The following is a 14515-nucleotide window of genomic DNA, read 5'->3' as shown; positions in this document are numbered from 1 at the left end:
TTCTCAGAATTTCACATTTAAAACACCAGTGTTCAAAGTGCTCATATTATAAGCCAAGTATCTAAAACCTTTGAAAACACAGCATTCTATGAAAACAATATGTGTACATGTATGTGTGTGGGTGTGTGTGTATGCATATATATAAATTTAAAAAATACTTTTCTGGCATTCTGTGAAACTTAGCCAGAATTTAATTTTTATTTTCTTTATTTACATGTCAAGTGGGTATTATTGATCATAATTGTGATCTATTATATTGGAGCAGGAAATGATATGAGTTAAATCATAGAAATAAAATACGTATTTTGGAGGAAGACAAAATAAAACTGGGGAAGAGAGATACTACAGAGAAATTATATTCTATAACTACAGAAGTGGGGTGGGCAAAATAACAAGGATTTGACCAGGTAGGATTAGAATTTCACTAAAGTTCTCACACTGCATGTATTATTCAGGGTTGCATTGACAATGGAGTCCCCTTCCCATGCAGTAAGGAAACCACATACAACCAGAGGAAACAATGATTAGAAAACCCCTAGGAAGAACGACGTCAGCAAAATGTGATTAAGAAGCTTCAGACCCTCATTCTCCTTAATAAACATTAGAGAAACAACTATACAGTGGCTAAATAACTTTATAGGAACCCTGGAAAACAGTCAAAGGTCTACAGAAACCAAGTAAACAATCAAGAACAAGCTACATTCCGAACAGTAGGACACGTCATGGCATTTTTGCTCACCCTTGTTCCACCCCTCCCCAGCCGTTGTCTTGGTTTGGAGGAGATGGCAGTTCCCAATTCCACCTGTATTAGTCCATTCTCATGCTGCTATGAATAAATATCCAAGATTGGGTAATTTATAAAGGAAAGAGGTTTAGTTGACTCACAGTTCTGCATAGCTGGGGAGACCTCAGGAACCTTATAATCATGGCAAAAGGCAAAGGAGAGGCAGACACCTTCTTTACAGGGCAGCAGGACAGAGTGAATGCCAGCAGGGGAAATGCCAGATGCTTATAAAACCATCAAATCTTGTGAGAACTCATCACTATCATGAGAATGGCATGGAGAAAACTGCCCCCATGATTCAATTACCTCTACTTGGTCCCACCCTTGACACATGGGGATTATTATAATTCAAGGTAAGATTTGGGTGGGGACACAGAGCCAAATCATATCACTATCCCTTGAACCAAAAGGAACAAGCCTAACCTTATTTGCAAAATTCTAACTTGTCTACAGGCTGCCTGAAGAATTGATCCCTGATTCACCTAACTCAGATCTCTGCTAGGAGACAAGCATGGCCTTAATCTCAGATGAGGAGAAGCAGTAGTCATGGCTCAGGAAAGCTGCAGAGAGACTGAACCTACAGATGCCTGGGGCAAAAGATTATAGGTGGAGACATATGACAGACCATCAAGACCCCACAAAGCTCTCTTGGGAAATTTAAGACAATTAAAAGCAGCCATCTATACAGAGATTCAAAAAACCACAAACAGGTCCAGGCAAGATGCATGCTCAGTAAAGACCTGAGAAGACCTTCAGTTTTCTCTTTGATGTGATCTCAAAATTCAGAAGCAAGGCCAAGATAATTAGGAAAGGACTTCCAAGGCAAAGAGCCAGTCTACAGAGAATGGGAGAAGTAGCTGTTTTTGGTTTTGGTTTTGTTCTCAAATCCCCAACATAATTATTGTGAATTTAAAATCCCAAAATCACAATGCATAAAAAGAAACAGGGAAACACGGACCATTCAATAATAATAATAAATTGGCAGAAACTATCCCTGAAAAAATAGAGGTATCAGACTTACTAGAAAAAGATTTTCAAACAATTGTTTTAAATACGTTCAAACAGTAAAGAACAACATGGACAGAGACCTAAAGGAAATCAGGTGAACTATATGAACAAAGGGGAATTTCAACAGAGATAGACATTATTACAAGAACCAACCAGAAATTCTGGAAATAAAAAATATAATGGGCACATTAGGGATAGTCAAACTTAAAAATTCACTAGAGGGATTCAATAGCAGACTTGGACAGAAGAAAGAATAAACAAGCTTAAAGATAACTTATTTGAAATGATCTAGTATGAGGTACAAAAAGAACGAAAGAATAAAAAAGTGAATAGAGCTTAAGAGACACTATCAAGCAGGACAGTATATCCATTATTAAGATCCCAGAAGGGGAACACAATAAGAAAAATGTAGGGAACTTATTTGAAATATAATGGCCAAAAACTTACCCAATCTGAGGACAGAGATAGATATATAAACTCAAGAAGCTCAACAAACTCTATAATAAACCCAAAGAGACACACAACAAGATACATTATAATCAAACTGCTGAAAGTCAAAGATAAAGAGATAATCTTGAGAGTTACAAGAGAAAAATGACTCATCACATACAAGGGAGCCTAATAAGATTATCAGCAAATTTCTTAGTATGAATCTTGCAGGCTAAAAAGGATGGGAAAGTATATTCAAAAACATCAACCAGGCCGGGCATGGTGGCTCACACTTGTAATCCCAGCACTTTGGGAGGCCGAGGCAGGCATACCACTTGAGATAAGGAGTTCGAGCCTGGCCAACATGGTGAAACTCCATCTCTACTAAAAATACAAAATATTAGCCAGGCATAGTGGTACACACCTGTAATCCCAGCTACTTGGGAGGCTGAGACAGAAGAATCACTGGAACCTGGGAGGTGGAGGTTGCAGTGAGCCGAGATCACACCACTGTACTCCAACCTGGGAGACAGAGCAAGACCCTATCTCAAAAAATAATAATAATAATAATACTGTATCTAGCAAAACTGTCCTTCAAATGTGAAGAAATTATGATATTCCTAGATAAAAGATGTATCGTCAACACCACTAGATGTTCCCTACAAGAAATGCTAAAGAGAGTCCTTCAAATTGAAACAAAAAGATACTAGACAGCTATACAAAGTCACATGAAAGTATAATGTTCTCCATTAAAGGTAAACATATGGGCAACTATAGAATCCTGTATTATTGTAATTCTGGTGCATAAATCCACTTTTAATTCTTGTATAGAATCTATAAAATTACACAAAAAACTATAAATCTAAGTTAATGGGTACATAATATATAAATGTAAGTTTTAACAATAACAAAAGGAGGAACTAACTGTAAAGGAGAATTTTTGTATGCTAATGAAGATTAGTTGTTATCAATGTAATATAAATTGAATAAATTTGAAATCTGTTATGTAATCACAATGTTAGGCACCAAGAAAAATATCTATATAGTGCACACAAAAGGAAATGAAAAGGGAATCAAAGTATGTCACTATAAAAAAAAAATCAATGGATTACAAAGGGAGGGCAGTAAGAAAAGAAATTAGGGACCAAAAAGCCACAAGACATGGAGAAAACAGATGACAAATCAGCAATAGTAAATCCTTCCATATCAATAATTACTTTAAATATGAATAATCCAACTCACTAGTCAAAAGATATATTGACTGAATGGATTTTTTTAAAAAATCTAACACTCTGCTGCACACAAGAGACTCATTTTAGATCCAACACATAAGCTGAAATGGAAAGGATGGATAAAATATTTCATGTAAATAGTAACCACAAGAGAGCAGGGGTACCTATAATGGTATCAGATAAAATAGACTTTCAATGAAAAATTGTCACAAGAGACTAGGAAGGATAATATATAATGATTAAAGAGTCAATTCACCAAGATATGATGATTATAAATATGTATGCACTAAACATCAGAACTCTTAAATATACAAAGCAAACATTAACAATTGAAGAAATAGACAGCACTGCAGTAATATTAGGAGACTTCAATAATCTGCTTTCAATAATCGATACGACAACCAGACAGAAGACCAATCAGAACAACAGAAGACTTGAACAACACTACAGACCAATTAGATGGAAAAGACACATACAGAACTCTCCACTCAATTCCTATCAAAATCTCAATATATCTTTGCAGAAACAGAAAAAAAAAATACTCATCCTTAAATTAATACGGAAAATCAAGAGACCTTGAAAAGCCAAATCAATCTTGAAAACAAACAATAAAGGTGAAGAACTCACACTTTCTGACTTCAAAATTTACTACAAAGCTACAGTAATCAAAAGATGGTACTAGCATAAAGACAGACATATAGAACCATGGAACAGAATTGAGAACCTAAATAAAACCTTTGTGTATGTGGATAAATGATTTCTGACAAGGGTGCCAAGACCATTTAATGGGGGAAAAGACGTTCTTTTCATCAAATGTTGCTGGAAAAACAGGATGTCCATATACAAAAGTATGAAGTTAGACTCTTACCTTACACCGTATACAAAAATCAACTCAAAATGTATCAAAGATCTACACACAGGCCTACAACTATAATTCTCTTGGAAGAAAACATAGGAGAAAACGTTGTAACATTGAATTTGGCAATGATTTCACAGGTAAAACACCAAAAGTACAGGCAATAAAAACAACAACAAAAAAAAACAGATGAATTAGACTTCATTAAAATTATTGTTCGTCCATCAAAGGATACTATCAACAGAGTAAAAAGGCAACCCACACAACAGGAGAAAATACAGTTGGCCCTCTGTATCCATGGGCTTCTCATCTGTGGATTCCACCAACAACAGATTGAAAACATTTGGGAAAAAACCGTCTGTACTGAACACGTACAGACTTTTTTTCTTGTAAATTATTCCCTAAATAATACAGTATAATAATGATTTACATAATAATTACATTGTATTAGGTATTATAAGTAATGCAGAGATTAAAGTATATGTGAGGATGTGTATAGATTATATGCAAATACTACGCATTTAATAACAGGGACATAAGCATCTGCAGATTTTAGTATCTGTAGGAGGTCCTGGAACCAACCCCCACAAATACTGAGGGACAACTGTGTTTGCAAATCACATATATAATAAGTGACAAATAACCAGAATATAGAAAGAACTATAACCCAATAAAAAAAATTTAATGTACAAAGAACTTCCAAGATAAACAAATGGACAAAAAGTACGTGAAATGATATTCAACATCACTAATTGTTAGGAAAATGCAGATCAGACCACAATGAGAAACTACTTTACATACATTGGGAAGGCCATTATTTGATTTTAGCCAAAAGGCTGAGAAGCAATAAGATGGCCATTATCAAAAAACAGAAAGCAAAAAGTGTTGATAGGATGTGGAGAAACTAGAACATTTGTACATTGCCAGTGGGAATATAAAATGGTATTGCCATGGAAAACAGTATGGTAGTTCCTAAAAAAATTAAACATAAAACCATTATATGATCCAGCAATTTTACTTCTGGTATACACCCAAAGAATTGAAAGCAGGGACAAGAACAGATATTTTTACACCCATGTTCATAGCAACATTAGTCACAATACCCAAAAGGTGAAAACAACCAAAATGGTCACTGACAGATGAATGAACAAACAAAAGGTGGTATATACTTATAATGAAATATTATTCAGCCCTAAAAAGGGAATGAAATTCTGATACCTGCTACAGCATGGATGAACTTTGCAGACATTATGCTAAGCGAAATAAGTAAAGACCTGAAATAAGTCAAGGCTCAAAAGGACAAATATTGTATTACTCCACTTATATGAAGCACCTGGAATAGTCAAATTCTTAGAGACACAACGTAGAAGAACACCAGGCGCGGTGGCTCACGTCTCTAATCCCAGCACTTTCAGAGGCCAAGGTGGGTGGATCACCTGAGGTCAGGAGTTCGAGACCAGCCTGACCAACATGGAGAAACCTAATAAAAATACAAATTTAGCAGGGCATGGTGGTACATGCCTGTAATCCCAGTTACTCAGGAGGTTGAGGCAGGATAATTGCTTGAACCCAGGAGGCGGAGGTTGTGGTGAGCCGAGATTGCGTCACTGCACTCCAGCCTGGGCAACAAGAGCAAAATTCCATCTCAGAAAAGTAGAAGAGTGGTTATCAGAGGCTTAAGGAAGTACAAAATGGGAAATTGTTATTTAATGAGTACAGAATTTCAGTTTGGAATGATTACAAAGTTCTGGAGATGGAGAGTGGTGATGGTTACACGATGACGTGAATGTGCCTAATCCCACTAAAGTATACACGTAAAAAATAAAGTAGTAAATTTTATGTTATATATATTTTACCACAATACAAAACAAAGGAAAGGGAAAAGAAAGAAATGAAACCACTAGTGGTCTAGTTACCTCTTGGGAACATTCTGGAAAAAATTTGTGCTAACGACAGAAACAGAAGGAAAAAGTTTTAATTCTCCTTTAAACTGTAATAGGTAAATTTAGAGGTTATCGTGGGGCTACACGTTTGAGTCAGTTTCTAGGTATGGGGCATACCTCTTGTTTCCTCCCACTGATTTTGCTCTTAGTCAAGGGTAATAAATCATATAGTTACATACCTATGTTGTCTTGTTTGTACTACTCATTGGCATACTGTCTGAAGGAAATCTTTTTTTTTTTTTTTTTTTTTTTTTTTTTTTTGAGGTGGAGTATCATTCTGTCAGCCAGGCTGGAGTGCAGAGGTGTGATCTCAGCTTACTGCAACCTCTGTCTCCCGGGTTCAAGTGATTCTCCTGCCTCTACCTCCAGAGTAGCAAATTGTGCTACTTTATCATTTTTAGAGGTTTCACACTTATACTTCAAGATGCTCTATTAATGTAATTGTCAACATGTAAATACCATGTATGTGTATGTGCATATACATATATATACGTATATGTGTGTGTGTGTGTGTGCGTGCATGTATAAAAATAAAAAATTTAAAAAAAAAAAACTGAAAAGCAAGCTGGGTGTGGTGGTGTATCCTTATAGTCCCAGCTCCTCTGGAGGCTGAGGTCGGGGAACTGCTTGAGCCCAGGAGTTTTAGGCCAGCATGGAGAACCTAGCAAGACTCAATCTCTAAATTTTTAACTGAAAAACAAACTAAACATGTCCTAAAGTTTTGAAAAGGATAGACATTCTAGTCACATAGATGTTTCTTGTAACTCTTCTTTATAAGGTGAAATAATTATATTAAATCATAATTCACTAAAGGCATTCCTGTGGAAAGGTGAAATGACAAGTTCTAAATACATTCCTTTCTGATGGCTTACTTAACACAGAAGTTAGAAAGTTAGTTAGCTTATCTATCAACTTGTCTCTCTTACGTACCAGAAGCCTCAAGCCAATCTTTGGCAAGTGCTAGACTGTAGTCAGTTGGAGACTGCATTTTCTACAAAAATGTCAAGTACCAAACTGCAATGTTGATGAAAAAGAAACCTATATATGATACCAAATATGCAAGAAGCAGAGTTCAATTTCACAATGTTCAGTAGTGAAACTTGAATAGCTGGTCAGCTTACTCAGAAAAGCATCTCCTGCCACATAGGTTGGACCACTAGCTAGCATGCTTATAAGCAAAAGCCTTAAATGATAGGAATAGAGAATCAGAGGAGTTAATCATAAAGCAGCCTGTGGAACTAGTATTGTTAGTACATTAAAAAACTATAGTTGGGAAAAAAAAAACACTTCACAGAGAAATAAGAACAAAATTATAATCCCAACTCTGCCACGAACTAACTTTGGACGAAACACTTAACCCACATGAGCCTCAACCTGTTCATCTATAAAACAGAAGAATTTCAGATTAGGGAGTTTTAAGATTTTTTCCATCTCTAAAATATTACACTTCTGGGATTTAATTATTATTAAACCAAATCAGAAACTTCAAGAGAGACCATTAGTAACAGAGAGGAAATCGAACATAATAAACTGTGAGATGATCACTTCTTGTATTAAAATTTAAAACTCTGTATTAAGTGAGCAACATGTCAAAATCCAGTTTATAGCAAAGCTTAACCTGTCTGCTGAATTCACTTACAAAAGTCTGTGCACATTTAAAGGAAAGTGACCTGATATCACCCAACATTAGGTAACAGCAAAAGGGTGTGGCTCAGAAAATGCACTTAACCATATGTAGAAAGCAATGAGGGACTGGGGAAAACCCTTTTGTTGCTGTAAAATTACTACAAGAATTAACATGTAGTTTCATTCAGTCAAGGCTGAGCACAATTTCAACACATTAACAAGAAAATGAAGATCAGTCTTCCTTGGAACCACAGCTTCCTATTACTGAACAAAATCACCTCCTCCCAAACTAGGAAACAAACAAAGCAAAACTACCAATTCTACAGTGTTTATCCAGAAGCTTAAAATTTCATAAGCTTTTGGTCCAATAATTCTATTTCTACAGTTCTATACCAAGGAAACAATCCTACAAACAGGGAAAAAAAAAAAAAAAAAACTTTATGCCTAAGAAAATCTATCATAGGGTTATTTATGAAAAAGAAGAAATTAGAACCAATATAAATTTAACCAAAAAAGGAGTGGTTAAATAAAGCTATAGTATTTAATGGAATAATAAAATTCAGCCATTAAAAACAGACTATGTAGGAACATTGAAAAGTTTTGAAGTGTTGTGAGGCCAAAAAAAAAAAAAAAAAAGAAAGAAAAAAGATACAGAATTACATATACAATACAATTCGAGCTGTGTTTAAAATAAATAAAACATGGAGAAAAAGAGACTAGAAGCAAATTCATGTTAACTTTAGTTTTGTATAACTGATAGGACTATGGGTAAAGTTTCATACTTTTCTGTTTTCCAAATTTTATTTAATGATTATGTTTTATTTCAAATAATGTTTAAAAAATTGAATGTAAAATAAATTATTTTATAAATCTTCAAAATATCCCTCTAAGGTACATAGAGTATAAGTCAAGGTTATATAGCATTGGAAACCTTCGAAATGCCCTGAAGTCTTTTTAAAATGCAATGGATTTTAAAGAAAATCCTCCAAAGGAATATTTTTTGTTTTTTTAAATCCTGGAGGATCTTGAGAAGTTAATTCTATGATTCTTACTTTTTAAAATGTAATTCCTAAGGTAAGAGAGGATTAAATCATGGATAGAAGACACTACATAACATCAACAACATGGCTGAACGACATGCTACTTCTTAGGTATGCCATCAGTCTTCTAGCAACAAGTATATCTAGATATTAGGAAAATAAAATAATTTATCTAGGATCTCTGTCAGTTGATGAACAAGGCCAAAACCTAACTCATTTTCTCAATGACCATTCTCGTGGTATAGAAACTAGACTTTGATATGGTAGTTTATAAGCCAAGAGTTGAAGCTTATGTTTTTAAAATGACAGTGCTTAGTTTTCTTTTTAAATTGAAAGCTACCTAAAAGCCTGGAACTTGCCAGCACACACTCAAGCCCCAGGCACTATTAAATTACGCATTCTTCTTGCTACCTGTTTTTCCAGGTTTTTTTTTTTTTTTCAATTTTGTGTACATCAAGATCTACAGGCACATACCTACATACATGTGTTGCCCCTATTTTTTAGCCCCATATCTGTTTCCTTTGAGATGTGACTACTTAAAATAGTATAAATGCAGACTTTCTGAAACGCTTCTCTTAGTAAAAATAACTTTTAAGATATAACTTACAGAATAAATTTATTTTTAAAAATTATTTTCACCTATACTTTAAGTAAAATGTCTCCAATTATGACACGATAGTGTAAGTGCTATTATCCCTACTCTCTTTACCTTTTACTTTTACCATTTCAACTCTGAGTAGGTTATCTTCAGATTTTAAAAAATGTCCCCACTGTGTTATTTTTCACATATTACTCATCTTTAGTCTTATCTTCACACGTTATCCAACTTCAGAAGCCCATAAAATCTTCTGTTTTTCTGTAACTGATAGAGATGGGCAGAAAGTGCAAAAGAAAGAATAATAAATGGGAAATAGATAAAGTTGTTGTCAATATTTCTTTGAAGCTTCATAAAATTTTATGAAAGTCTTATAAAACCACAATCTTTTCTATTTTATAAGCCATTACCTCAAGAGCCGCTATCAAATACTCAGTAAAACACCCAAAATTAGGAAATATGTTATATAATACCTTTTAGAATACACAGTATTTTAAAATCACACTGTAGAATCCAAATGATGACCCACAGTTTGCAATTTTTCATTGGAGGAACCCTCAGATGCTTCTAAATTTCAATTACCATCCTGTCGTTTCTTTGCCTCTTAATGCTTATTATTTCTTGACTAGTTTTTATGAATATCATATCAAAATTTTGATGATCAAGTCAGGTAAGTATACAGTTCTCTTATGTATCTATGTGCAGTGCATTTTAAACTATTTTGCTTCACTATTTTTAAGTACTTAAAAATAATAAAGATACAAATGTTAAGTCAATTACTTCTTACTCTGCTTAAACATTATTTTAATTATTTTTATTTGTTTATTTACAGGAAATCAGAGATGGTGGTTCTCTCAGAATGATTCACTTTGGTCTGGTGTAAACATTAAGAAAAAAAGAAACCCGCCTTCTTCATATCTAAACTTTTTCATGGCCTGATACAGACTTAATATCCCCCGTGTGGATTTTTAACAAGAGACAGTATGAATTGTATAAATTAGTTAAGAGTTTTGAGTGTTTTCAAAATAAAGTTTTATTATTTCAAAAACATGCAGCATAACAGCAAAGTGATCCTAAGTAAAAGTCCTTAATCTACTTATTTTCAATAATGTAAAATTTTGAAAGTATCTTAAATTGTACATTGATTAGGTGCTACAAAAATAGAATATTTAAACTTTGTTCTCCCAGGTACTTTAAAAAAGGGGCAGTAGGGGGCAGGCGTAGTGCTCACGTCTGTAGTCCCAGTGCTTTAGGAGGCCAAGGCTGAAGGATCACTTGAGCCCAGGAGCTCAAGAATAGCCTGTGCAACATAGTGAAACGCTGTCTCTAGAAAATATTTTAAAAATTAGCCAGGCATGGTGGTACATGCTTGTGAAGCTGAGGCAGGAGAACTGCTTGAGCCCAGGAGTTCAAGGCTACAGTGAGCCGTGATCATGCCACTACACTCTAACCTGGGCAACAGACCTGTCTCCAAAAAAGAAAGAAAGAAAGAAAGAAAGTCCTCTTCTGCTCTTGTTTACATTATTAATTTACATTACAAATACAGTACTTGTTATGCAAATTTTCAGCCCAGACCCACTGTTAGAAGACAATTCTCCATGGTTCTCTCAAATTACTGCTATGAGTAATTTGCCCTGACTGCCCCTTAGAATGCAGATACAGTTTCCCTCTGGAGAAAGGGGCAGGCATGCTTATCAACTATTATATGAGATTTGAGTTCTTTAAGCTGAGAATGCCTCTCCTTTACACTGCCCATTGAGTGTGCAGGTGTCATCTAGCCCTCTTAACATTGCTCTATAGGAGTAGGGCTCAGAGAATCCATGAAAAAAAAGAAAAGAAAAAAATGCCTATACCCTGGTTACTATCATTTGTCTCTGACTTAGGAGTCTCATGTCTTCTAACAGCATCCATGAAACTATAGTGTGGTAACTTGTAAGCTACTAAGTAGGGTAAAATCTCATACCCTTCACAGTTATCGACACCCATTCTTTAGCAGATCACTGATATTTCACAATGATAGACATCTATAGGCCAGGCGCAGTGGCTCATGCCTGTAATCCCAGCACTTTGGGAGGCCGAGGTGGGCTGATCACGAGGTCAGGAGATCGAGACTATCCTAGACAACACAGTAAAACCCCGTCTCTACTAAAAATAAAAAATAAAAAAATTAGCCAGGCGTGGCAGCATGCACCTGTAGTCCCAACCACTTGGGAGGTTGAGGCAGAATGGCATGAACCTGGAGGGCAGAGGTTGCAGTGAGCCGAGATCATGCCACTACACTCCAGTCTGGGTGACACAGTGAGACTTAGTCTCAAAAAAAAATATATATATATATATAGACATTTTATAATAATCAACATTGTTTAACATTAGACAATAATTACATTATATAATTAAATCTTAAAGTTCAAAGTTAATCAGACTTAAGGCTTTTATACTTCAAATTTTTCTTTCTACTTCCCATTTATCTGTACCTCTTCCAGAGGATATGACAAAAAAAGGTGAAACTCAAATTAGATTTTTCATTTTGTTATTGCGCTGAAAAAATTTTAATAATGCATAACATATAAGCCAAACTGAGTTACCAGCAAATTTTCATTCTCCTATTCCCAACCTTCTTTATCACACAGATTATCAAAAGTTAACTAATTTTTAGAGAAAAAATTGTATTTAAAAAAATAGGGTGTTGTCGAGATTGCAAAATTTTCTCCAGATTTTCTGGGTAAATAGTCATTAACCCAAAATACCATTCCTGTGAGATATTAAAGGTAAAATATGGATACTGATATATCTATGTTGTTCTACATAATGATAATAATAATAAATGTTTGTCAATTATCTAGGTGAAAATTAAACAAATCATAGTTCTTAAAGTACCCATTTTCCCCACTTCACATACCTCTAGAAAAATTAAATGTACAGAAAACCAAGTTTAGATAGTAAGAATATATTATGAATGATCTTTGATAATGTCCATGATTTATAAGTGCTATTATTTCCCAGATGTTGTAAATCTGAGAATGTTTATTAAACATTACAGTAAATTGATATTCCTGCTTTGCTAGAACCTGAAAGGATTATGAAGGGGCTACCATAGCTATAAAGTAAGAAGAGTGGTATAGGCAGGAACAGCTAGGTAGTATCTCTCCTAGCACTGACAGGTTCACAGGTTGTCCTTCAGGAAGAGACCCATGAGCTTTTTCAATTATTTTCCACATTTCTCAGATCTGAAGTAATTTCCACAGTAATTTATATTCACTATCACATTGTGTCTTATTGCTAGAATAAACTTTGTTTGGAATGCTAATGTCTAAAAGTTTTTGCTTCATTAAAAGGCTATGTAACCAAAACTTGGTATTATACTTTCTTCTTACTATCTTGAAATGTTTGTTAAGGAGTTAAAATTATACCACTCTCTACTGAGAGTTTGATCAGTGCTACAACACACATAGCCCTGTACCAGACACTGTACATAGGGATTCTCAATGAAAAGTCCTCCAAAATTCAGTGAGGAAGATATATCATCATCATCATCCCCACTCTATTGATGAAGAAACCTCATGAACCTTCTAGCACCAGGTTTCACCTAGAAAGGACAGAGGGGCCTGGCCTTCCCTCCCACAATGTGCCAAGTGGAGTTTGAGCTGGCCCGCACTGCCCTCAAGCAGCTGAAGGGTACTGTGTGCGATCAGGAGAAAACTGCTGGTGTATAGCTTCTACAAACAGCCCACCCAGAGCGACTGCAACATTCCTGCCCCTTCAGCCTCAGATGTGAAAGCCAAGGCCAAGTAGGAGGCATGGAATGTGAACAAAGGGATGTTTAAGATGGACACCATGAGGATCTATGTTGCCAAAGTGGAAAAGCTGAAGAAGAATGAGGCTGGCTAAGGACACATTAGCAGACACAAGGAAGCAGCACGGCTCCTCTAGTACAGAATGCTCTTTAAAAACTTTGGTGACTGAAATGTCCTGAAACAATAGCAAGTTTAGCTGAGACATCAATAAATCACTTAAACTGCATGACAGTGACTGTCTACTGCTGGAAAAGAGAAACACAGGGACTGTGAGTGCTCGGGAGGTGTCCAAATGTACAAACTGGTTTTTTGTATGATTTTGAGTGGAGTTCCCAGCTTTCCTATTTTAAGAGTTAGGTAGGCATTTAGCAGGAGTAGAGGTGTTAAGGGGAAAATGTGCTGTGGAAATGCCCAAGGGCTGAAGTCAGTGAGACCATTCTCCAGTGACAGCCTCTTGGGAGGCTGAGGCTCCAACCGTTTACCTCTTCAGGGTTGATTCACTAATAACCCAATACTACAGAGGGGAAAGGGACTCTATCCCCCCAAAAAGCTGAAGTCAAGTCCAAAAGCCCCCATTGGCACGCAGGTCCTAAGAAGTTAATGTTTTTAGGGAGACCAAGCTTTTAGTGATAATATAGTGAAACAATCGATGCAGCACAACACAGCAGTTGAGAAACAATGGAGCCCGTAGTGTCAAAATACCAGCCTCAGAAAGACTCATCTACAGCCTAGCAACCAAAATTTTTTTGAGGTTATTCTGCACCTAACCCTGGTTTCTGCTTGGGGATGTTTGTGGAACAATATGCATATGTATGTATATGTGGGATTTGTTACAAGAACACAGCATACCCCTTGACCTAAGCAAAAGCCAGAGTATCTAAGCCCAACTTTTACTCCTCACTGTTATCGTGGAGGCATCATTGCACAGCCAATATGCCTGGTGGCTGGAGTATAGACTGCTAAATGGTATTCAGCGAAGCAGGTCTACAATGACATGAGATTTCCTAGTACTTTTTCCTTAATTAAAAATTATATTCATAGATCATGACATCAGGTCAGTTCCAGTTCTGGCTGGGAACAATAATAGAAACAACAACCGTAAATACTTCAGAGAGGAGACCGAGGCGCGGTGGCTCATGCCTGTAATCCCAGAACTTTGGGAGGCCAAGGTGGACAGATCACGAGGTCAGGAGATCGAGACCATCCTG

The 14515-nt window shown here is 35.8% G+C and overlaps 1 protein-coding gene across 4 annotated transcripts in view; it reads left to right on the top strand.

Moving 5' to 3' along the window:
• The window catches only part of WDPC (WD repeat containing planar cell polarity effector), a 675061-nt gene extending 662241 nt beyond the window's left edge, over positions 1–12820 (top strand). For all 4 annotated transcript variants that reach the window (XR_011611802.1, XM_071076813.1, XM_071076812.1 and 1 more), the window contains one exon: positions 10346–12820. Coding sequence is in view for 3 of the 4 variants with exons in the window: in XM_071076813.1 (XP_070932914.1) it covers positions 10346–10396 (51 nt within the window). In the remaining variant the exon portion in view is untranslated. The remainder of the gene's footprint in view (positions 1–10345) is intronic.
• Positions 12821–14515: the final 1695 nt, after the last annotated feature.

This window comes from Macaca nemestrina, chromosome 13 (assembly GCF_043159975.1).
Source record: "Macaca nemestrina isolate mMacNem1 chromosome 13, mMacNem.hap1, whole genome shotgun sequence".
NCBI lineage: Eukaryota > Metazoa > Chordata > Mammalia > Primates > Cercopithecidae > Macaca > Macaca nemestrina.
This window is presented reverse-complemented; position numbering and strand designations above follow the sequence as displayed.